Below are 19,606 nucleotides of genomic sequence, written 5' to 3' on the forward strand. Positions count from 1 at the left end.
CCTTAAAACAAAAACTAACAAAAATACAATCATACTTGGAGATCTCAATACTCCGCTGACGGCTCTAGATCGGTCATCCAAACAGAGAATCAACAAAGATATAGTGGCCTTAAACGAAATACTAGAACACCTGGATATGATAGACATCTACAGGACACTTCATCCCAAAGCGACAGAGTATACATTTTTCTCTAGTGTACATGGAACATTCTCAAGAATTGACCATATGTTGGGCCACAAAGACAATATCAGCAAATTTAGAAAAATTGAAATTGTACCAAGCATATTTTCTGATCATAAAGCCTTGAAACTAGAATTCAACTGCAAAAAAGAGGGGGAAAAACCCACAAAAATGTGGAAACTAAACAACATACTTCTAAAAAATGAATGGGTCAAAGAAGAAATAAGCGCAGAGATCAAAAGATACATACAGACAAATGAAAATGAAAATACGACATATCAGAATCTATGGGATGCAGCAAAAGCAGTAATAAGAGGAAAGTTCATATCACTTCAGGCCTATATGAACAAACAAGAGAGAGCCGAAGTAAACCACTTAACTTCACACCTTAAAGAACTAGAAAAAGAAGAACAAAGACAACCCAAAACCAGCCGAAGAAAGGAGATAATAAAAATCAGAGCAGAAATAAATGAAATAGAGAACAGAAAAACTATAGAAAAAATCAATAAAACAAGGAGCTGGTTCTTTGAAAAGATCAACAAAATTGACAAAACCTTGGCAAGATTCACCAAGGAAAAAAGGCACAGGACTCAAATAAATAAATTCCAAAATGAAAGAGGAGAGATCACCACAGACATCATAGATATACAAAGAATTATTGTAGAATACTATGAAAAATTATATGCCACCAAATACAACAATCTAGAAGAAATGGATAAATTCCTAGAACAATACAACCTTCCTAGACTGAGTCATGAAGAAGCAGAAAGCCTAAACAGACCAATCAGCAGGGAGGAAATAGAAAAAACTATTAAAAACCTCCCCAAAAATAAAAGTCCAGGCCCAGACGGTTATACTAGTGAATTCTATCAAACATTCAAAGAAGACTTGGTTCCTATTCTACTCAAAGTCTTCCAAAAAATTGAAGAAGAAGCAATACTTCCAAACACATTTTATGAGGCCAACATAACCCTCATACCAAAACCTGGCAAGGATGGCACAAAGAAAGAAAACTACAGACCAATATCTCTAATGAATACAGATGCTAAAATTCTAAACAAAATACTGGCAAACCGAATACAACAACATATTTAAAAAATAATACATCATGATCAAGTGGGATTCATCCCAGAATCTCAAGGATGGTTCAACATACGCAAAACGGTTAACGTAATACACCATATCAACAAAACAAAGAACAAAAACCACATGATCTTATCAATAGATGCAGAAAAGGCTTTTGATAAAATACAACACAATTTTATGTTTAAGACTCTCAACAAAATGGGTATAGAAGGAAAATATCTCAACATGATAAAGGCCATATATGATAAACCATCAGCCAACATCATTTTAAACGGCATAAAACTGAGGACTTTCTACCTTAAATCAGGAACAAGACAGGGTTGTCCACTCTCTCCACTCTTATTTAACGTGGTGCTAGAAGTTCTGGCCAGAGCAATCAGACAAGACAAAGAAATAAAAGGCATCCATATCGGAAAAGAAGAAGTAAAGGTATCACTTTTTGCTGATGATATGATCCTATACATCGAAAACCCGAAGGACTCCACAAAAAGATTATTAGAAACAATAAACCAATACAGTAAGGTCGCAGGATACAAAATTAACATACAAAAGTCCATAGCCTTTCTATATGCCAACAATGAAATATTAGAAAACGAACTCAAAAAAATAATCCCCTTCACGATTGCAACAAAAAAAATAAAATACCTAGGAATAAACATAACAAAGAATGTAAAGGACCTATATAATGAAAATTACAAAGCATTGTTAAGGGAAATCGAAAAAGATACAATGAGATGGAAAAATATTCCTTGTTCTTGGATAGGAAGAATAAATATAATCAAAATGGCCATATTACCCAAAGCAATATACAAATTTAATGCAATTCCCATCAAAATCCCTATGAGATTTTTTAAAGAAATGGAACAAAAAATCATCAGATTTATATGGAATTATAAAAAACCCCGAATAGCCAAAACAATCCTAAGGAAAAAGAATGAAGCTGGGGGCATTACAATACCTGACTTTAAACTATATTATAGGGCCACGATAATCAAAACAGCATGGTATTGGCAGAAAAATAGACACTCAGACCAATGGAACAGAATAGAAAGCCCAGAAATAAAACCACATATATATGGTCAAATAATCTTTGATAAAGGGGCCAACAACACACAGTGGAGAAAAGAAAGCCTCTTCATCAAATGGTGTTGGGAAAACTGGAAAGCCACATGCAAAAGAATGAAACTCGACTACAGCCTGTCCCCGTGTACTAAAATTAATTCAAAATGGATCAAAGACCTAAATATAAGACCTGAAACAATAAAATACATAGAAGAAGACATAGGTACTAAAATCATGGACCTGGGTTTTAAAGAACATTTTATGAACTTGACTCCAATGGCAAGAGAAGTGAAGGCAAAGATAAATGAATGGGACTACATCAGAATAAAAAGTTTTTGCTCAGCAAGAGAAACTGATATAAAAATAGACAGCCAACTAAATGGGAAATGATATTTTCAAACAACAGCTCAGATAAGGGCCTAATTTCCAAAATTTACAAAGAACTCATAAAACTCAACAACAAACAAACAAACAATCCAATAAAAAAATGGGAAGAAGACATGAATAGACACTTCTCCCAGGAAGAGATACAAATGGCCAACAGATATATGAAAAGATGCTCAGCTTCATTAGTTATTAGGGAAATGCAAATCAAAACTACAATGAGATACCACCTCACCCCTGTTAGATTAGCTATTATCAACAAGACGGGTAATAGCAAATGTTGGAGAGGCTGTGGAGAAAAAGGAACCCTCATTCACTGTTGGTGGGACTGTAAAGTAGTACAACCATTATGGAGGAAAGTATGGTGGTTCCTCAAAAAACTGAAAATAGAACTACCTTATGACCCAACAATCCCTCTACTGGGTATATACCCCAAAACCTCAGAAACATTGATACGTGAAGACACATGTAGCCCCATGTTCATTGCAGCACTGTTCACAGTGGCCAAGACATGGAAACAACCAAAAAGCCCTTCAATAGAAGACTGGATAAAGAAGATGTGGCACATATACACTATGGAATACTACTCAGCCATAAGAAATGATGACATCAGATCATTTACAGCAAAATGGTGGGATCTTGATAACATTATAAGGAGTGAAATAAGTAAATCAGAAAAAAACAAGAACTACATGATTCCATACATTGGTGGAACATAAAAATGAGACTAAGAGACATGGACAAGTGTGTGGTGGTTACCAGGGGTGGGGGGAAGGAGGACAGGGGGAGAGTTAGGGGGAGGGGGAGGGGCACAGAGAACTAGATAGAGGGTGGCGAAGGACAATCTGACTTTGGGTGAGGGGTATGCAACATAATTTAATGACAAGGTAACCTAGACATGTTTTCTTTGAATATATGTACCCTGATTTATTAATGTCATCCCATTACCATTAATAAAAATTTATTTAAAAAAAAAAAAAAAAAAAAAGATTTGTCTGCGAGCCAGATGCAGCCATCAAAAGAGCCACATCTGGCTCGCAAGCCATAGGTTCCTGACCCCTGGTCTAGATTATGAGAGCCTTCGGAAAAGAAACTAAATCACATTCACATCAGAATCCTTAACACATAGCAGTTAACAAATACATTTTACAGAAATTAAATGTCAAATTATATTAAAGCCACACCTGGATAGGAGTCTAGACCCACAGAGGAAAAAAGTCCAAAATTTCTGAAGATGCATACAATAAGCAGAAACTGCAACTGTAAGAAGGTATAAGGAACCCCCTACTAGGCCAGGGGGCAGTAGATAGTCAATTAGAGAACACAGAGGTGGCGGTATTACCTTGAGAATGCCAATGGACAGAAGTGCTCACTTACTGTCGTTGACTGGTCCTGTGACTTCATGGAAATGGCACATAATGAAACCAGTTTTACCACAGGCTAATTGATACAAACAAGTGTTACATTCCTATAGCATCTCATCATTGTTACAATGAAACAACATTAAACAGAATTAATTTTTCTCGAGGAGCTGCTCATTAACAACATGATACAGACTGTGGTGACACTAACACTACATAAGGATAAGAATATGGACTCTGCAAGTGTCCGTCAGTGGACAAGTGGATTAAAAAGCTGTGGTACATATACACAATGGAATACTACGGGGCCATGAACAATAAGGAAATCTTACCTTTTGCGACAACATGGACAGACCTAGAAAATATTATGCTAAGTGAAATAAGCCAGGCAGAGAAAGGAAAATATCACGTGACCTCACTCATATGAGGAATCCAATGAACAATGGAATAGAGGCAGAGGTGGAATCAAAGGGACCAGAGGGAAAGGGGATGAGAGGATGGGATCAGAGAAGGGAAAGTGATTGGTGAAATTATATACACATAACACAGTGTTATAGAGAGCAGAAAAGCAAATCCTGGAGGGAAGGGGGGAGGGCATTGGGGGAGGGGGACAAGGGGGATGTTGAGGGGAACACAGGGGTGGGGGGGATGTATTCAGTGAGACACTTGAATCTATGTAAACATAATAAATTTAAATCAATTAAAACAAACAAACAAACAAAATTTATGGGCTCTGAAGTGATATGGCTCGAGGCCTGAGCCTTAGCTCCGCCTTCATTTCCTCACCCATAAAGGAAGGTGATAGGGATAAAATCTCCCTTATAAACTTGCTGTGAGGGTTAAATGAGATGATGCGCATGAAAGCTTGGCACAGTACCTAGCACACAGTAAATACTCGATAAAAGTTCATTTCTATTATTACCACTAATATTACCTCTCCAACTTCTGGTGTTTACTTACACCCGTTGATTTAGATGGGAAGGAAAGACATTATCTAAAGAAATATGGAATCTGTAGGAACTGTGAAGTTGTGGAATAAAATCTTCACATCCTAGAGGCATAATTATTTCATTACTCTTTGTTACTGGTATTGGGACTCTGGAGAAGAAAAATACTGGTAAATATAAAAAATCCAGACAATAGTTAAGAGTAGAATTTAGATTTTTAGGTAAAAGTATATATTCAGGTAAAGGAGTAATGGACTAAAAACTAAGGATTGAGGCCCTGAATGGATGGCTCCGTGGATAAAGCATCGTCCTGAACCACCAAGGTAACAGGTTCGAGCCTTGGTCAGGCACATATGAGAAGCAATCTGTGAGTACACAACTAAATGGAACAAGGAGTTGCTGCTTCTCTCTCTCTCTCTCTCTTTTTTTCCCCTCCCCCTTTCTTCTCTCTGAAATCAATAGAAGAATTTAAAAACAAATAAAGGATGGAATGAATATGAGACCTGGGAAGAAAATGCGTGACCAGAGAATAACTAACCCAAGTTGCCACTATGTTGAAGGTGTTACGCTTTGTGCCAGAGCAGCACAGTGGTAGTAATAGTAATAATAAATACTAGCCAATACCTATACAGTACTTACTAGCCACATATCGCTGCGAAGTCATTACATGCATTCACTGATTTAGCCTATCTTAGAAGGAAGCAGTTAGGCTGAAGAGTCCAACAGGTCTGGAGGGCAAGATGACCTTGAGCCAGCTACTTCACTTCTCTGAGCTTCAGTTTCCTCATATCTTACTTGGAGAGAGAACATGTAACCCATTAAAAAGGATAATGTGAAAATTACTTGATATTATAAAGTACCTATTACAGTACCTTATATCTAGCAGATGCCATGGTAGCTATATCTTTATTGATGCTCTTAATATAATCATTATTAAATCTTAGGATCAAAAACATCATTCTGAAGGCAGAGAGCAAAGTTTTGAAAGAGAAATCTTTTTTATTCCTTCCTGAGTTCCTCTCTAACCTTTTTAAAAATGGTAAGCAGTTTATGACATTGTTAAGCTTTTCTCAGAATTAATCATGCATGAATAAAAAGTAGAACATTATAAAGATAAAGACCTCCTGACTAGCTCTCATGGGGGTTTTTTCCCCCCTCTAGAAAATACTACAGCTCCTTAAAGCGAATAGTGCTGAAAAGAATGAAAATGGCATATGGCTGGGGGAATCTTCCAGAAAAACTACTCTACACAGCCATCCCGTTCTTTTCTCTGCCTTTTAAGGTCACAGTAACATGATGGGAAATCTGGGACTCACACCATCTGTCCAGACAGTTCTATCACTGCTCATTTCTCTTGTTAAATAATCAGAACACTTCACACTTCCCAAACACTGCCACCATAAAGAGCAGCGAAAGCAGAATGAAGCAAGTGCTTTCTATCCAGAAATGGAGTGGTTAGAAATGAACAGTTCTTTTGAGGTTTGTGGGTTTCAGATCATTGTCAGTGAGAAGAAATTCAAACCCTAGAAAAAAAAATTAAGAATAACAAGATTATGATATTGGCTCTAAAAATGATCTTTCTTAGAAAAGGGTAACATTCTCATAAGAGTTCTCTAAGAATAGCTGTGGCAATTCACAACTAAGATAAATATCTATATATAGGTTCCAAATCTCTAAGTTTCTCATAAGACTAAGAATAGTTTTCTTCACTGCTACTACTATGAGGAGTATTAATAGCAGCTAATAATTACTCAGCACTCGGGAAATGTTTAAAGCTCTTCAAAACCATTTTTGTGTGCTAACTCAATCTTTAAAACCACTCTATGCAGCAATTTCTATTATTATTCCCATTTCACACTTGAGGAAACTTAGGTAGAGAGAAGTTAGATAATTTTCCTAAGGTAATAAATCTGGTCAAGTACAGAAATCAAATTCAAAAGCAAGCAGACTGGCTCCATACCTTTAATTTCTATGCTAAACTTTCTCATAGCTGCTTTTATATTTTAAATTTATTTATATTTGTACTTATTTATTTATTTGTGAGAAAGAGGGACAGACAGGGACAGACAGACAGGAAAGGACAGAGAAGCATCAATTCTTTGTTGTGGCACCTTTGTTGTTCATTGATTGCTTTCTCATATGTGACTTGATCCGGGGGCTCCAGGCGAGCCAGGGACCTCTGCTCAAGCCAGCGACCTTGAACTCAAGCCAGTACCATGGGGTCATGTCTATGACCCCACACTCAAGCTGGTGACCCTGTGCTCAAGCTAATGAGCCCACATTCAAGCCAGATGAGCCTGTGCTCATAGCATGTTTTTTTTTAAAGCCCCTAAATTATACATGAAATTTGGCATCTTTATCATATTTTTGTGTGTGAGAGACAGAGAGAGGGACATATAGGGATAGACAGACAGGAAGAGAGAGAGACAAGAAGCATCAATTTTTCGTTGCGGTACCTTAGTTGTTCATTGATTGCTTTCTCATATGTGCCTTGACTGGGGGGCTACAGCAGAGCGAGTGACCCCTTGCTCAAGCCAGCAACCATGAGGTCATGTCAGTGATCCCACACTCAAGCCAGCGACCCTGCGCTCAAGCTGATGAGCCTATGCTCAAGCCGGATGAGTCCACACTCAAGCCAGTGACCTCGGGGTTTCGAACCTCGGTCCTCTGCGTCACAGTCTGATGCTCTATCCAGTGTGCCACTGCCTGGTCAGGCATCTTTATCATATTTTTAATAAAAAAACTGACTTAATGTCAAAAACACTTACACCAGGGGTCTCAAACTCGCGGCCCGCCGAACAATATTGTGTGGCCCACAGACTAATCCACAAAGTTCAAAATATTTTGGATAAAATTAAGTAAGCCTAGGGGCCTACTTGTATTTTTCATTTCTCTAGCATTCTAGCTAGATATTAGCTTAGTTAACAGCAGTTGTGATGTGAACTACAGTTTCTGGTCGTTTTGTGACACTGAGTAAACTGCATGTACGATTGTGCTTGTTGTACTGATTTTTTTTTTGTTTTCAACTGCAGTGAGAAAAGTGTTGCATAACAGTTGCCTTTTGTAGACCGAGTGCGGCCCGCGGAATGGCTGTGATCTTGCTCTGCGGCCCACATGCTGAGTTGAGTTTGAGACCCCTGACTTACACCCTATTTACCATTCATATTCACCTACTCACAATGAGAGGGTCCATTATATATTCATTAACTTGTAATTAGAAGTTACCCAGCATGAATATTCTTGTTGTCAAAAAGCAAAATAATTTTATAATAAATAAAAAGTTTCAAGAATATGATCCGGGGTCAATGTCAACTGGGCATGCTTTATACTTTTGAGAAAAAGGTTTGGATTACTCTCAAACCTCCAGAACAAGTTTACGGTTACATGAAAACTCCCCACCTTCAAATAAAGATTCAGCGATTCCATTGGGATATGCCAGTGATACAGGAGATACCAGGCTGGGTGCGGGATTCCTCTTTCGTGTCAGAGAACATTCCTCCCATGCCCAAAGGCTCAATGTTTTCAATGATAGAAGCCCTCAACTCAGCTTGTTGGTGAGGTAAATTTATGTCAGTACTTCACCAACTTTATATAACTACCCTAATAATGACAGTAATGATATTAATCACATTAGTAGCCACAGTATTAATACTATTACACAACAACACCGATAACTACCACTTAATAAGCACTAAGTGCTATGCTCAGTGCCTCAGATTGTCCAGTATAGTGGAGAGGAGGCACTGGGGAGTGGTGGTTCACAGGATGAATTCTAGAGCCTGCTGTCTGACTCCTTCACTTATTTGCTATGTGATCTTGAACAAACTACTTAAATTCTCAGTGCTTCATTGACTATCTACCTCTTAAGGTTGTTATGAGGATTAGATGCATTAACACACGCAAAATGTTCATAATAGTGCCTGACACACAGTAGCATTACCCAAATTTAACAGCTGAAGACATTAATGTTCGGAAAAGCTAAGGTCACACAGTAGTGAGGTGTAGCTGATACTCCCCACGTTGGCCGGACTCCAAAGCCCCTCCTCTTTGGGTTGTCATTCCCATTCATTCTCTCTCTCAGGACTGAGGCTAGGCCAACTGCATCATAAAGGAGAGCACAGTTACTCTCATGTAATTTTTGTCTTTTCTCATTAAGGAGTTTTACTAGGGCAGCATTAAAAGAAAAAAAAAAAAACCATGAAAGGCCAATCTAACATACTGTATTTATTCCTTCACTTCTGAGACACCACCCCCAATTTTTCCATCTGTGAGTCTTGTTAAAATTTTAAGTGGCAGTTTTTCCTTTGTGAGGAGCACATAAAATTATGGTGCATCTTACAACGTATATCATCTTACATTTAATAAAACAGAGTAGCCGTTAAGCCCAACGAGGCTCCTTCAAGGGTTCGCCCTCTATCTGTGTTCAAGGCCCACAGCAGAGCTTGCCCGACTCTCATGGCCCCAGCCGCACTGGATCCCAACCTCCTCACCTGAGCTTCATTTCACCATGACTGCCTCTTTATTGACCATTACCCATTCCCACCCAATTATCAAGCTCCTACAGCGCTAACAGCCAATCAGTGTTTTGGCTCAGGCTCTGGGCTCGATTTTTACATTTCTTGTTTTTGTATTTCTGATGTCTCAAGGGCTTCTAAGCATAATAACTCTTTGGACTAACAAACCCAGAGACACTTCCTTCTGTGGACTGTCCTGACAGGTGGTCCTGCCTTCGCAAACATGACTGGGCTCTAAGGGTAAGCTGAGAAAGCATCAGTTAGTAGTGGAGCCTTGACAGTCTCCCCCACAACCTCTGAAGTTATCTCCATTGCCCCTTTAAAAGTACTTATCTGACTCATACTTAAATTTTTTTCCTGTTTTGGCCTGAGTGCCTCCATTCCACATATGGTCAGTCTCTTCATAGAAGAAAAAAATGTCAAGTTTTACATCATTTTTTCCCTGGAAAGATAGTTCCAAGCTGTCTTCTACCTGGAGGAAAGATGAAAACCTTCACAGACTGAAAAAAAGGAAATACATTTGTTTGTTTTTTCTTTAAGAAGGTCACATTTTTATACAGAATATTGATTTAAGATACATGTTTTTTCAAATTAGAGCACCTCTGAAATTGGGATGCATCAGTAGCACGCCATCATTTGATTTCTCTTCTCTCTCTCTTTTTTTTTTTTTTTTTGAGAGACAGGAAGGGAGAAAGATGAGACGCATCAACTCATAGTTGTGGCACCTTAGTTGTTCATTGATTGCTTTCTCATATGTGCCTTGACGGTGAGTTCCAGCCAAGCCAGTGACCCCTTGCTCAAGCCAGAGATCTTGGGCTGAAGCCAGTGACCTTGGGCTTCAAGCCAGCAACAGCTGTACTCAAGCCAGTGACTATGGGATCATGTCGATGATCCCATGCTCAAGCCAGTGACCTTGCACTCAAGCCAGATGAGCTCATGCTCAAACTGGCAACTTTGGGGTTTCAAACCTGGACCTTCAGTGTTCCAAGTTGATGCTCTATCCACTGTGCCACCACTGGTCAGGTGCTATCATTTGATTTCTTTCTTAAATGCATATAAAATAATGTTGCTTCTTACAACTGGTGACAACTCATGGCAATGACTTAACAGTTGTTAAATCATCACTCTGCAGAACATCCTGTTCCCAAGCCCCTTTCTGACTAAAGAGAGAAAAGAACCAAAGAAAATCACTTCCTTTAATAATCAAGTACAGCTATCAGGAAAGAAGTTTTTTATTGCAATGAATAAATAAGTACTTAAGTAAATGTTATATTATAGAAACCCATATGCATGCCATGGACCATTACAATATGTACATGAAAAAAAGTTAAAGGTACAAAGAATTCTGAGTATTTTCCTAAAGAAGCTTATCCTACAAATAATTATGTTCCCATTGGACTTGGTGCATCTGTCTGAAACAGCATCAACCACATAATTATTTATGCATTTTTTCCTTCTAATTAGACAGTGAATTCCTCAAAAACCATGACTTTTTCATCTTCATGTCCCAGATGCAAGCCCAGTGCCAGGTACAGTGTGGCTGTTGAGTAAATGTTTGCTGAATGACTAGAGGTCTAATGCTTTGACTGTGACCTCAGGAAAATATTTAATTAAATTCTTTAATAAGCTAGAATTGTCATGATGAGGAAAGTAATTTCCAGTGCTAAACATACTTCCATTTGATTTTCAGCACAATACCACCCTGGGAACAAATAAATTAATAGTAAGGAGATTGCAAGGGATCATAGTTTTAGGGTATAAGAATCAAATTATCTAAAAGGAGATTTCATCCAAGCCACAATGACCTATTCCCAGCTGACCTCTGAGAAAATTACTATGACCTAGGACAGAAGAAATCAACAGGAAATTAAAGTACTGTTTGAAATGAGTCTGTATTTCTAACCCTTAGCAATCAATGAAATGTTTCATGTTGATAATGATACAATGCCTAAGTGAACATAAAACTAAATGACTCATGAGAAACAATATAACTTCAGATAGGGTAGGTGGGATTCTTACTTAGTATTTTAATTGTATATGCTGTATTAATTATGTATTATAAATATATATTGTTGCCTAATATAATTGGAATACATTCATCTGCAAGAGCCCAAGGTCTTCCTTACCACTGTTAATAGAAAGTCAGATTTTCTAGTTTTCTTAAATAGTGCAGAGGTTACAAGTGGTAATAAGTTTCTGCTGAACTCATCCTGGCCAATACCAAGTGATAAAATGATGCATGCAACGTTCTTAACCATTTCTGAGTTGTGTAATACAAACTTTACTTTGAGACATGTTACTTAAGAAGTCAAGCAGATCTTTATTACTGACCTTCCCAAATTTGTGTTTGAGTGGAAGTCCTGCATCCTGAAATGCTGAAATAATATTAGATTTATAATCTTGAATAAAAATTCCTAGGTCAACATCTTTACTATAAGGAATAATACTGCACTGCCGATACCATCCTAAAAAAAAGAAAAAGAAAACCTTTTTAAAAACTTAAGTTTGGAAAGAATTAGTCATTATTATAATAAATGATCTTTGTAACAGTGGGCTTTATTTCACAGGATAAGACTTAGACTGCTTCACTAAAATTTTTTAAATTAAATCCCAAACTAAAAGCTATGGTTGTAGGACCATCTATTAAAGAAACTTTTCTTTCCTTCCTTCCTTCCTTCTACTTGGTCTGAGCACTAAGCATCCTAAAAAACTTTTATAATGTATTTTAATTTCTGAATAAACTATTAGCTTTAATAATGTTAACTGGGCCACCCATTTAAAAAATTAAATTAATTTTGCGACTGTTTAATCATAATCCTCTAATAATAAAGGCTGCCTTATAGATATGTTAAAAATATGTAATTTAATTTTTTGCTTAAACAATATCCCTTCCCTGAGCAGTAATTTATAGACCTTACCAACTCTGAACAGCTCATGTCTGATGTATCATAGAAAAAAGAAGGCAGTATCGACCTCAATTTTCAACATACTGTCAAAAGATATTTCTAGGTATTTACCCTATAACTACTTCTCTATCAATTGCTATAGTACTATTCAAAAAGAAATATTTATCTCTTAATATTGCTAAGGGCTCCTTGGCCTCCCCTGTTATCCTTCTTAACCTTCCATCCAAATTATTAAAAAGGTAAATTAATGTCTATAATTAGCTTTAGAGGTATTGATATTGAGCAATACTGCTTGGAATTCTACACTTTCATTTTATTTTAACCTGGATCTTTAGAAGCCTAGGATGGGGTAGGAGGGGTTTCACCTAAAGTTTAAGAAAAATCTACAATCCACATCTGGAAAAGAATCATAAACTATTAACAATAGAAGGTTCTTAACTACGATATAATCTAACTCTCTCATTTTATTTTATTTTATTTATTTTATTTTATTTTATTTTTATTTTTTTTTACAGAGACAGAGAGAGAGTCAGAGAGAGGGATAGATAGGGACAGACAGACAGGAACAGAGAGAGATGAGAATTATCAATCATCATCTTCGCTCAGGAGAAACTTTTGGTGCAAGCACATTGTTCGCTTCATGTCTAAGTAAAGAAATTAACAATTGTTTTTTTATGTAACAGTAATCTTTGGGATGGAAGTAATAAAATGCTAATCTAAGGATTACCTGAGAATCAAATATAGTTTACATGTTCTTATGTCAATTTTGCACACATGAATTATAATTTTTAATAAACATAAATATGGCCTTCCTAATTCACTTTTATGTTTCTGAAATTAATTCCTTTAAAAAAATTGATAAATTCTTGCTCCATGTACTACGTTTATTCTACCTATACATATGACACTTCAACTATCACTCATATTTTGTCATCTCAAGCAGTCATCCCGAAAGCCAAAGGGGAAAAATGACACAGAGACAAGTCAGGCAAGACTTGTACCGAGACAAGTGCCGCTGCTCAGCCAGAAGCGCACTCCCAGCGTCTTCAGGGTTCTGGCCGCGAGCTGCAGCAACTCCTTTGCGCTCCTCCGAAAGGCCACCGCTTCCACGGTGTTGTCATCGAGGTACTGCTGCAGATATAATAAAGGGTCAGCCATTCTGGCCAGTTCTAAATTGCTAGAATCATTTCTGTGACACCTAAATTAAATTTGAAAATTAGCCCCCCCAAATATTTTTCTTTTACACAAATGAAGTTTCCGAGTTCCCTGTTAGTTACACATTTGTTTTATAAAATAAGTCTGCAGGAGTAGACTCTAGGAGACACAAGCAAAAGAGGAAGGGATACAACCACGATGAGACTCACATCTTTATCAACTCCCTCCTCCCACAGCACAAAGTTCAGCAGGCTGGGCGAGCAGGGGAAGAAGCTAGTCCTGAGCAGGCTGAGTGAGCAGGGGAAGAGGTGAGTCCTGAGCGGGCTGGGTGAGCAGGGGAAGAGGCGAGTCCTGAGCGGGCTGGGCGAGCAGGGGAAGAGGCTAGTCCTGAGCGGGCTGGGTGAGCAGGGGAAGAGGCTAGTCCTGAGCGGGCTGGGCATGAGCAGGCTGAGTGAGCAGGGAAGAGGCGAGTCCTGAGCGGGCTGGGCATGAGCAGGGGAAGAGGCTAGTCCTGAGCGGGCTGGGCGAGCAGGGGAAGAGGCTAGTCCTGAGCGCTACCAGCACATCCAAAGCAAAATGTAGTCTGAGGCCAGGTGTCCAGCGATTTCCATAGTCCCTGGTTGTTTTTCACTGGGACTCAACAGACCGGAGCTCATTCAGATTTTTGATAATCAGCAAAATGAAGTTCAGAAAAATGTGTATTACCTTAGTTCTAAAACTTCTTGGCAGGTTGAGAAAATAATTAAAACTAAACAAAGTTAAGTCAGGAGTGGGCACTTCTCTTCTTTCTCCCACCTGTCCCTTTTCCTGAACTATTTAAAACTAGAGCCACTGGGTGAGGCTGAGCAAGCAAGTGCCCAATGGTGGCCGGGCGTCATTCTCGGAGCCTAAGCGAGTGGTGAGGGTGTCTGCATGGAGGTGCCGTCCAGGAGGGAGTCAGAGCCCCAGCAGGGTGAGGGCAGCATCCACACAGGAGAGGGGGCAACAGAAACAATGGGAGATTCAACACATCAGTAAATATATTAAGGATAAGAGGAGTCAGGTTTCTCACTGCTTGAGAAGGGAGTCACAAATATAGAAATGAGTCCTATGCTGTTTAATGGAAATAAATTAATTAGACTGGAGAGATCAGTGTGAATTCATGGACACAGATAAACAGGCCGATACAGAAATAAGCGTGCTCTCTCTCTCTCTCTCTCTCTCTCTCTCTCCTCCTGTCAGCGGGAGGACCTGTGTGCAATGAAACCCAAATTGCAATGAGCACAACTGGCATCCAGATCTTGGTTCTAAAGGAACCAGGACTCAGAGAAATGGCTGATTCCAGGTTGTGGCAGGGAAATTCACAAGGTGAACCTAGAACACCTTGTGCCAAAAAGCAAGAAAGTATTCAAAAAACAATGGAGAAATGTCAAAAAGACACAGAAGCCACTGTGAAGGGATTCCCAATGACCAAATGTAGAACAATTATAAGATCAAAATAATTAATGAAAATAATTGAAAGAATAGAAAACCATGAGTTCATATTGATATAAACAAATGAATAAAGTAAAAGTTTGATGATGATACTGACAATATTTACATAAAGCCCTTCATGCCAAATATTAATGACAAAGGTAAAAAATGGAAATTTCACAGGGGTGAAGCTAGCAGACAGCACTTTAATCAAGTGATCACAGTGAATGTCAGCAGTAATGAGACAGATCAAAATCATGCAGCACCTAGCAGGATGCAACAAGAAAAACACTGCGTCACACCTGTGTAATTCCTGGTAAAGCTGTATAACCTGAATCTAACGTGAGGAAAAGCAAGACCAACCCCAAACGAGGGCCAATTTACAAAATATATGGCCTATAATCCTCAAAAGTATCTAAGTCGTGAAAATCAAGAAAGGACTGTGAAATTGTTCCAGACTGAAGGAGACTAAATAAAGAGACAAGAAAATTACTGTATTTTGCACTCCATAAGACACACCTGACCATAAGACACACTTAGTGTTTTAACAAAGAAAATAAGAAAAAAAATATTCTGAACCAAATGGTGTGCTAAAATATTTAATAAAATACGGTAAATACAACATATGATGCTAAACTGAATCCTTTTGTTATAAAGATCAGTATTGAGACAATTAGAAAAACTTGAATGAGGGTTAACTGGTAATAATCTATGTGTTAATTTCCTGATCTCTGTATTGAGACCTATAGAGAATATTCTTGCTTTTAGGAAATACTAAAAGTTACGGGCTGTATGGTCTACAACTTGGACCCAAATGAGTCAGGGAAAAAAATTACTTGTATTGTATTTGAAATTTTTCTAAAAGTATGAGAATGTTTCAAAATAAATTATCTCAAAAAAAGTTTGGAGGCTGCTTTAGGAAATTTTAACATTAGTTCACTGCTCTACACCAGTTTGTATGTAAGACAGTTTGGCGCCATCAAGTGCTCAAAGTTATGTATGTTACCTTTAATTTGAAACAGGGTCCTCCAGGTATTTTAATTATGGCTTTAACTTAAGAAATGATGAAGAAAAAAAACATTTAAGAGGCTAAAACAGTTTTTAAGTTATCAACCCAATCAGGCACTCTATATAGCAATACCAATACCTCAGCAGAAGAGAAAAAAGCAAATGAGGGGTCACCAGTCTGTCTAGCTGCAGTGAAGGACACAGACAACACAGTGATGAATGAGAACACAGTTCCACCTGCCATGAAGTTATGGCAGCATTACGGCCTTGCTGTGCGATGGTACTTTAAACAGAAAAACTATAAGCCTATGATAAACGGAAAATTCCTGTGAACATCGGTCATCTATATTCTTTACTCGAATGCTGATTGCCCCCGAAATCTCAACAGAATGAAAATAGTGAATTAAATACAACACTATCCTCATGATTTCTAAATAATTTGAAACATTTTACATTTTACACTGCCTTCCTTCCCACAAAGATCAACAAATAAGCCTGGGCAAATGCTTGCTAGGTAATGGGAGTAGCTCTAATAAACATCCCTAAAAAAGTCATTAGATTTGAATGAGCTTTTTATGATTATAGGGTCTTTTCTTTGTGCCAGGTGCCATGCTAGGTACTTCAGTATGGCTTCAGAGGTGAGTAAAATAAGATGTCTGCCATTAAGAAGTTCACATAATCTCCTAGGTCAGGGTACATACGGGAACTGATCGATGAATGTACAACTAAGTGGAACAAAAAATGAATGCTTCCCTCTCTCCCTTTCTCTATCAGTCTCTCTAAAATCAATCCATTAAAAAAAAAGTTCACATAATCTAGTAGGGGCACAAGGCAGACCTTCACTGTGATAATTACTATGGCAGAGGTGGCAACCAGAACAAAACCCCCTAAGGCGGAAAGAATGAATGTCAAGTTCAAGCACCAGAGGGCATCTCTTCTGCTTCTGGCTACTATGTAGTGGGGGTATGATGGGCAGCACTTGCCTGCCAGAGCAGGCCTATTTACACATGCAGCTTCCCAGCTTTGCACCCATGGGGCCGACTGGGTATGTTTCACACCTCCATAATTACAGATCAAAGGGATCAGGTTTGGGAAGGCTCACTTGGGCCATTAGGCCTAGGTCCTGGGGGTCAGCAGAGCCTATGAGTAAAACCTTACATTTGTTGGTGCTGGGCACTTGACCAGTGATGACAGAGCTCGTACGTTCTCCCATTTTGCTCCTTTCCTTGTGTGCACAGCTTTCTTAGAAGGGAATCCCATGAAATAAAGGGCAGGTGAAAGAATTAGGGTACCAGAACCCTGCTGTAAATTTCACTGTTTTCCCAGTAATTTTGTTTCATGTCATCTCTTAGAGTTTCATGACCTTTGAAATCTTTATATCCCCAGGGCCAGCCGAGTTCCTGGGAAAGAGGCTTTCAGTAAATGTTTCAATAAATGTCTACTGAATGAAAGCTACAGCAGCAGAATAAAGTAAAGTTCAAAAGCACTTGGTCTTTGTGTAGCATTTATCTCCAAAAACCTTCCTAAAAACGAAAAATCTCATACTCAGTGCCAACCCTCTGAGAAAAACTGTCTTTGCCATGAAATATCTTCTAAGACTTTTCACACGGTTCATCTCCTGCAGGGGCGTCATACTTGTTGGAGTGAGTGCTCCAACACCGGACTGCACCAGTTTAAGGGCTCCCCTAACTAAAGCAGAGGCCAATGTTAAACCTTTCAGTCCGTCCACGTAAAACCAGGTCTCCGAAAATACCAAACAATATCAAATAGTTCTCAAGGTTAATGTTTAATCTACTTATCAAGAAATCAAAAGAAAACAATCTAGAAGAAAATAGATGAATCAAAAAATGTTTTCTGCGGTCCCTTCATTCCCCCCAGAAATACTATATTAAAAACAATTATACTTCCTTTAATTTCAAAAGTATAATATTCGGCTGTCTCTCACCTGAAAGAATGCTCGAGCCTCTTTATACCTACACTCGATAAACCTAGAGTGTGGTATTTCCTCTAGAAAGTGCACTGGATCTTTGGGAATGAGAACTTCTAGTCCATCGACAATAATTTGTTGTAATTCTGGCCTGAAAACAAAAGTTAAGATTTATTATAAGAACTTAACCCCGAGTGAGTACTGCCAGCCTCTTCAAAAATATACAACATAAGCAGAATAGTTAAACAATCAAGCGTATTTTCTTCAATTACCTCAGATACCAATTTTCAAGATCTACTCTCTTAGCAACTTTCAAATATACAATAGTGCTATCTATAGTCACCTGGCTCTAGATTACATCTCCAGAACTAATTTCTCTCACAACTGCAAGTCTGTACCTTTTGATCACTTCCACTTTGTAAGCATACATCCATGAACATACTTTATCATGTGTTTAAACTTTTTATAAACATAATCAAAGGTTTGCATTCTTTTATGCTTGCTTCTGCCACCCTACACTGGAGGATTCAGCTCTGTTGCTGTACAGAACATTAACTGATTGCTCTACAATATCACCCATTGTATATGTTTTGATTGGGGGCATTATGAACAATGTTGCTATAAATAAACTTAAATATATTTCCCGGTGCATTTGTGTATAAGTTTCTTCCTATTGAATATTTCTATGTCAAAACTGAGTTATCTGAATTGCATATTTGATTTAATTACTAATATAAAAAAAAGGAGTAAGAATTCACGACTGGACAGTATAGATTTCACATTCCTCCCTCACACCCTGCACTTACCTGTCAAAAGCACCAGGATAACGACCAAACTGTAACTTTCGAAAAGGAACAAACTTCTTGTCAATGTGTCCCCTGAGTCGCAGATGGCCATGCCAGAGGTAGTTGCCACTTCTCTCGTGAAAGACCACCACGTGGATGGCATGAGTGGCCAATTTGCAAATGTAGTGCAGGGGGATTTCAGTTCCAGAGAGGGAGTCTATCCCGTCTAGCCGGGGGTCTTTGCTCTCGACCTTCAGGCACTGAAATCCCATATTTTCAGCTATCCGAAACCAGCCTTCCTAAAAACGAGAGAAACATCGAGTGTTAATATTTAAAATCAAATACCAGTTGGCAAAACTAAAATGATTCTGACATTGAATTAAGCCATATGTGTTTTTGTGTTGCCTGTTCTTTGCCTGGAGATTTAAAACTAGGTGGTGGGAGCAAAGGAAAGTAGCAAAGGGAGAACGAAGTAGCTTGGAAGACATGTTCAAAGCCTCTCTTTCTGGAAGTAAATAGGGATGTCTCCCCTGGAACGATAATGCTCATTTTCGTGTTCTCTGATTAGTATCTATAAAATAAATGTTAATAGATATAAGGGTAGCACTTAAACGTGTAATTCTCAATTTAATTCCTAATAACTTTCTCAATTTAATTCCTAATAACCTAATAATTTTTATCTTCAAACATGCTTGGAAAAAGTGCTTTTGTCCTATAGTTTATATTCCAGCACTTTAAACTGCTAATGTAACAGAAGCCCATCATAACGCACATCATTAGGAAACAGACTCAGACATACTACATAACGCAGTGCATTTTCCAATATTACGAGTTATAA

The 19,606-nt window shown here is 38.2% G+C and overlaps 1 protein-coding gene across 5 annotated transcripts in view; it reads right to left on the reverse strand.

The window, feature by feature from the left end:
• FKTN (fukutin) overlaps positions 1–19,606 on the reverse strand; it is a 63,777-nt gene that overhangs the window by 17,087 nt on the left and 27,084 nt on the right. For 2 of the 5 annotated variants that reach the window (XM_066367509.1, XM_066367511.1), the window contains exons 5-9: positions 18,790–19,067; positions 18,002–18,134; positions 13,443–13,572; positions 11,867–12,000; positions 9,880–10,007 (exon numbers count right to left, since the gene is read on the reverse strand). In XM_066367509.1, the coding sequence (XP_066223606.1) occupies positions 9,880–10,007; positions 11,867–12,000; positions 13,443–13,572; positions 18,002–18,134; positions 18,790–19,067 (803 nt within the window). Of the gene's footprint in view, positions 1–9,879; positions 10,036–11,866; positions 12,001–13,442; positions 13,573–18,001; positions 18,135–18,789; positions 19,068–19,606 lie in introns of all 5 variants that reach the window. The other 3 variants (XR_010749190.1, XM_066367510.1, XM_066367512.1) reach the window with 3 other exon arrangements.

The sequence above is a fragment of the Saccopteryx leptura genome, chromosome 2 (assembly GCF_036850995.1).
Source record: "Saccopteryx leptura isolate mSacLep1 chromosome 2, mSacLep1_pri_phased_curated, whole genome shotgun sequence".
In the NCBI taxonomy this organism is placed as follows: domain Eukaryota; kingdom Metazoa; phylum Chordata; class Mammalia; order Chiroptera; family Emballonuridae; genus Saccopteryx; species Saccopteryx leptura.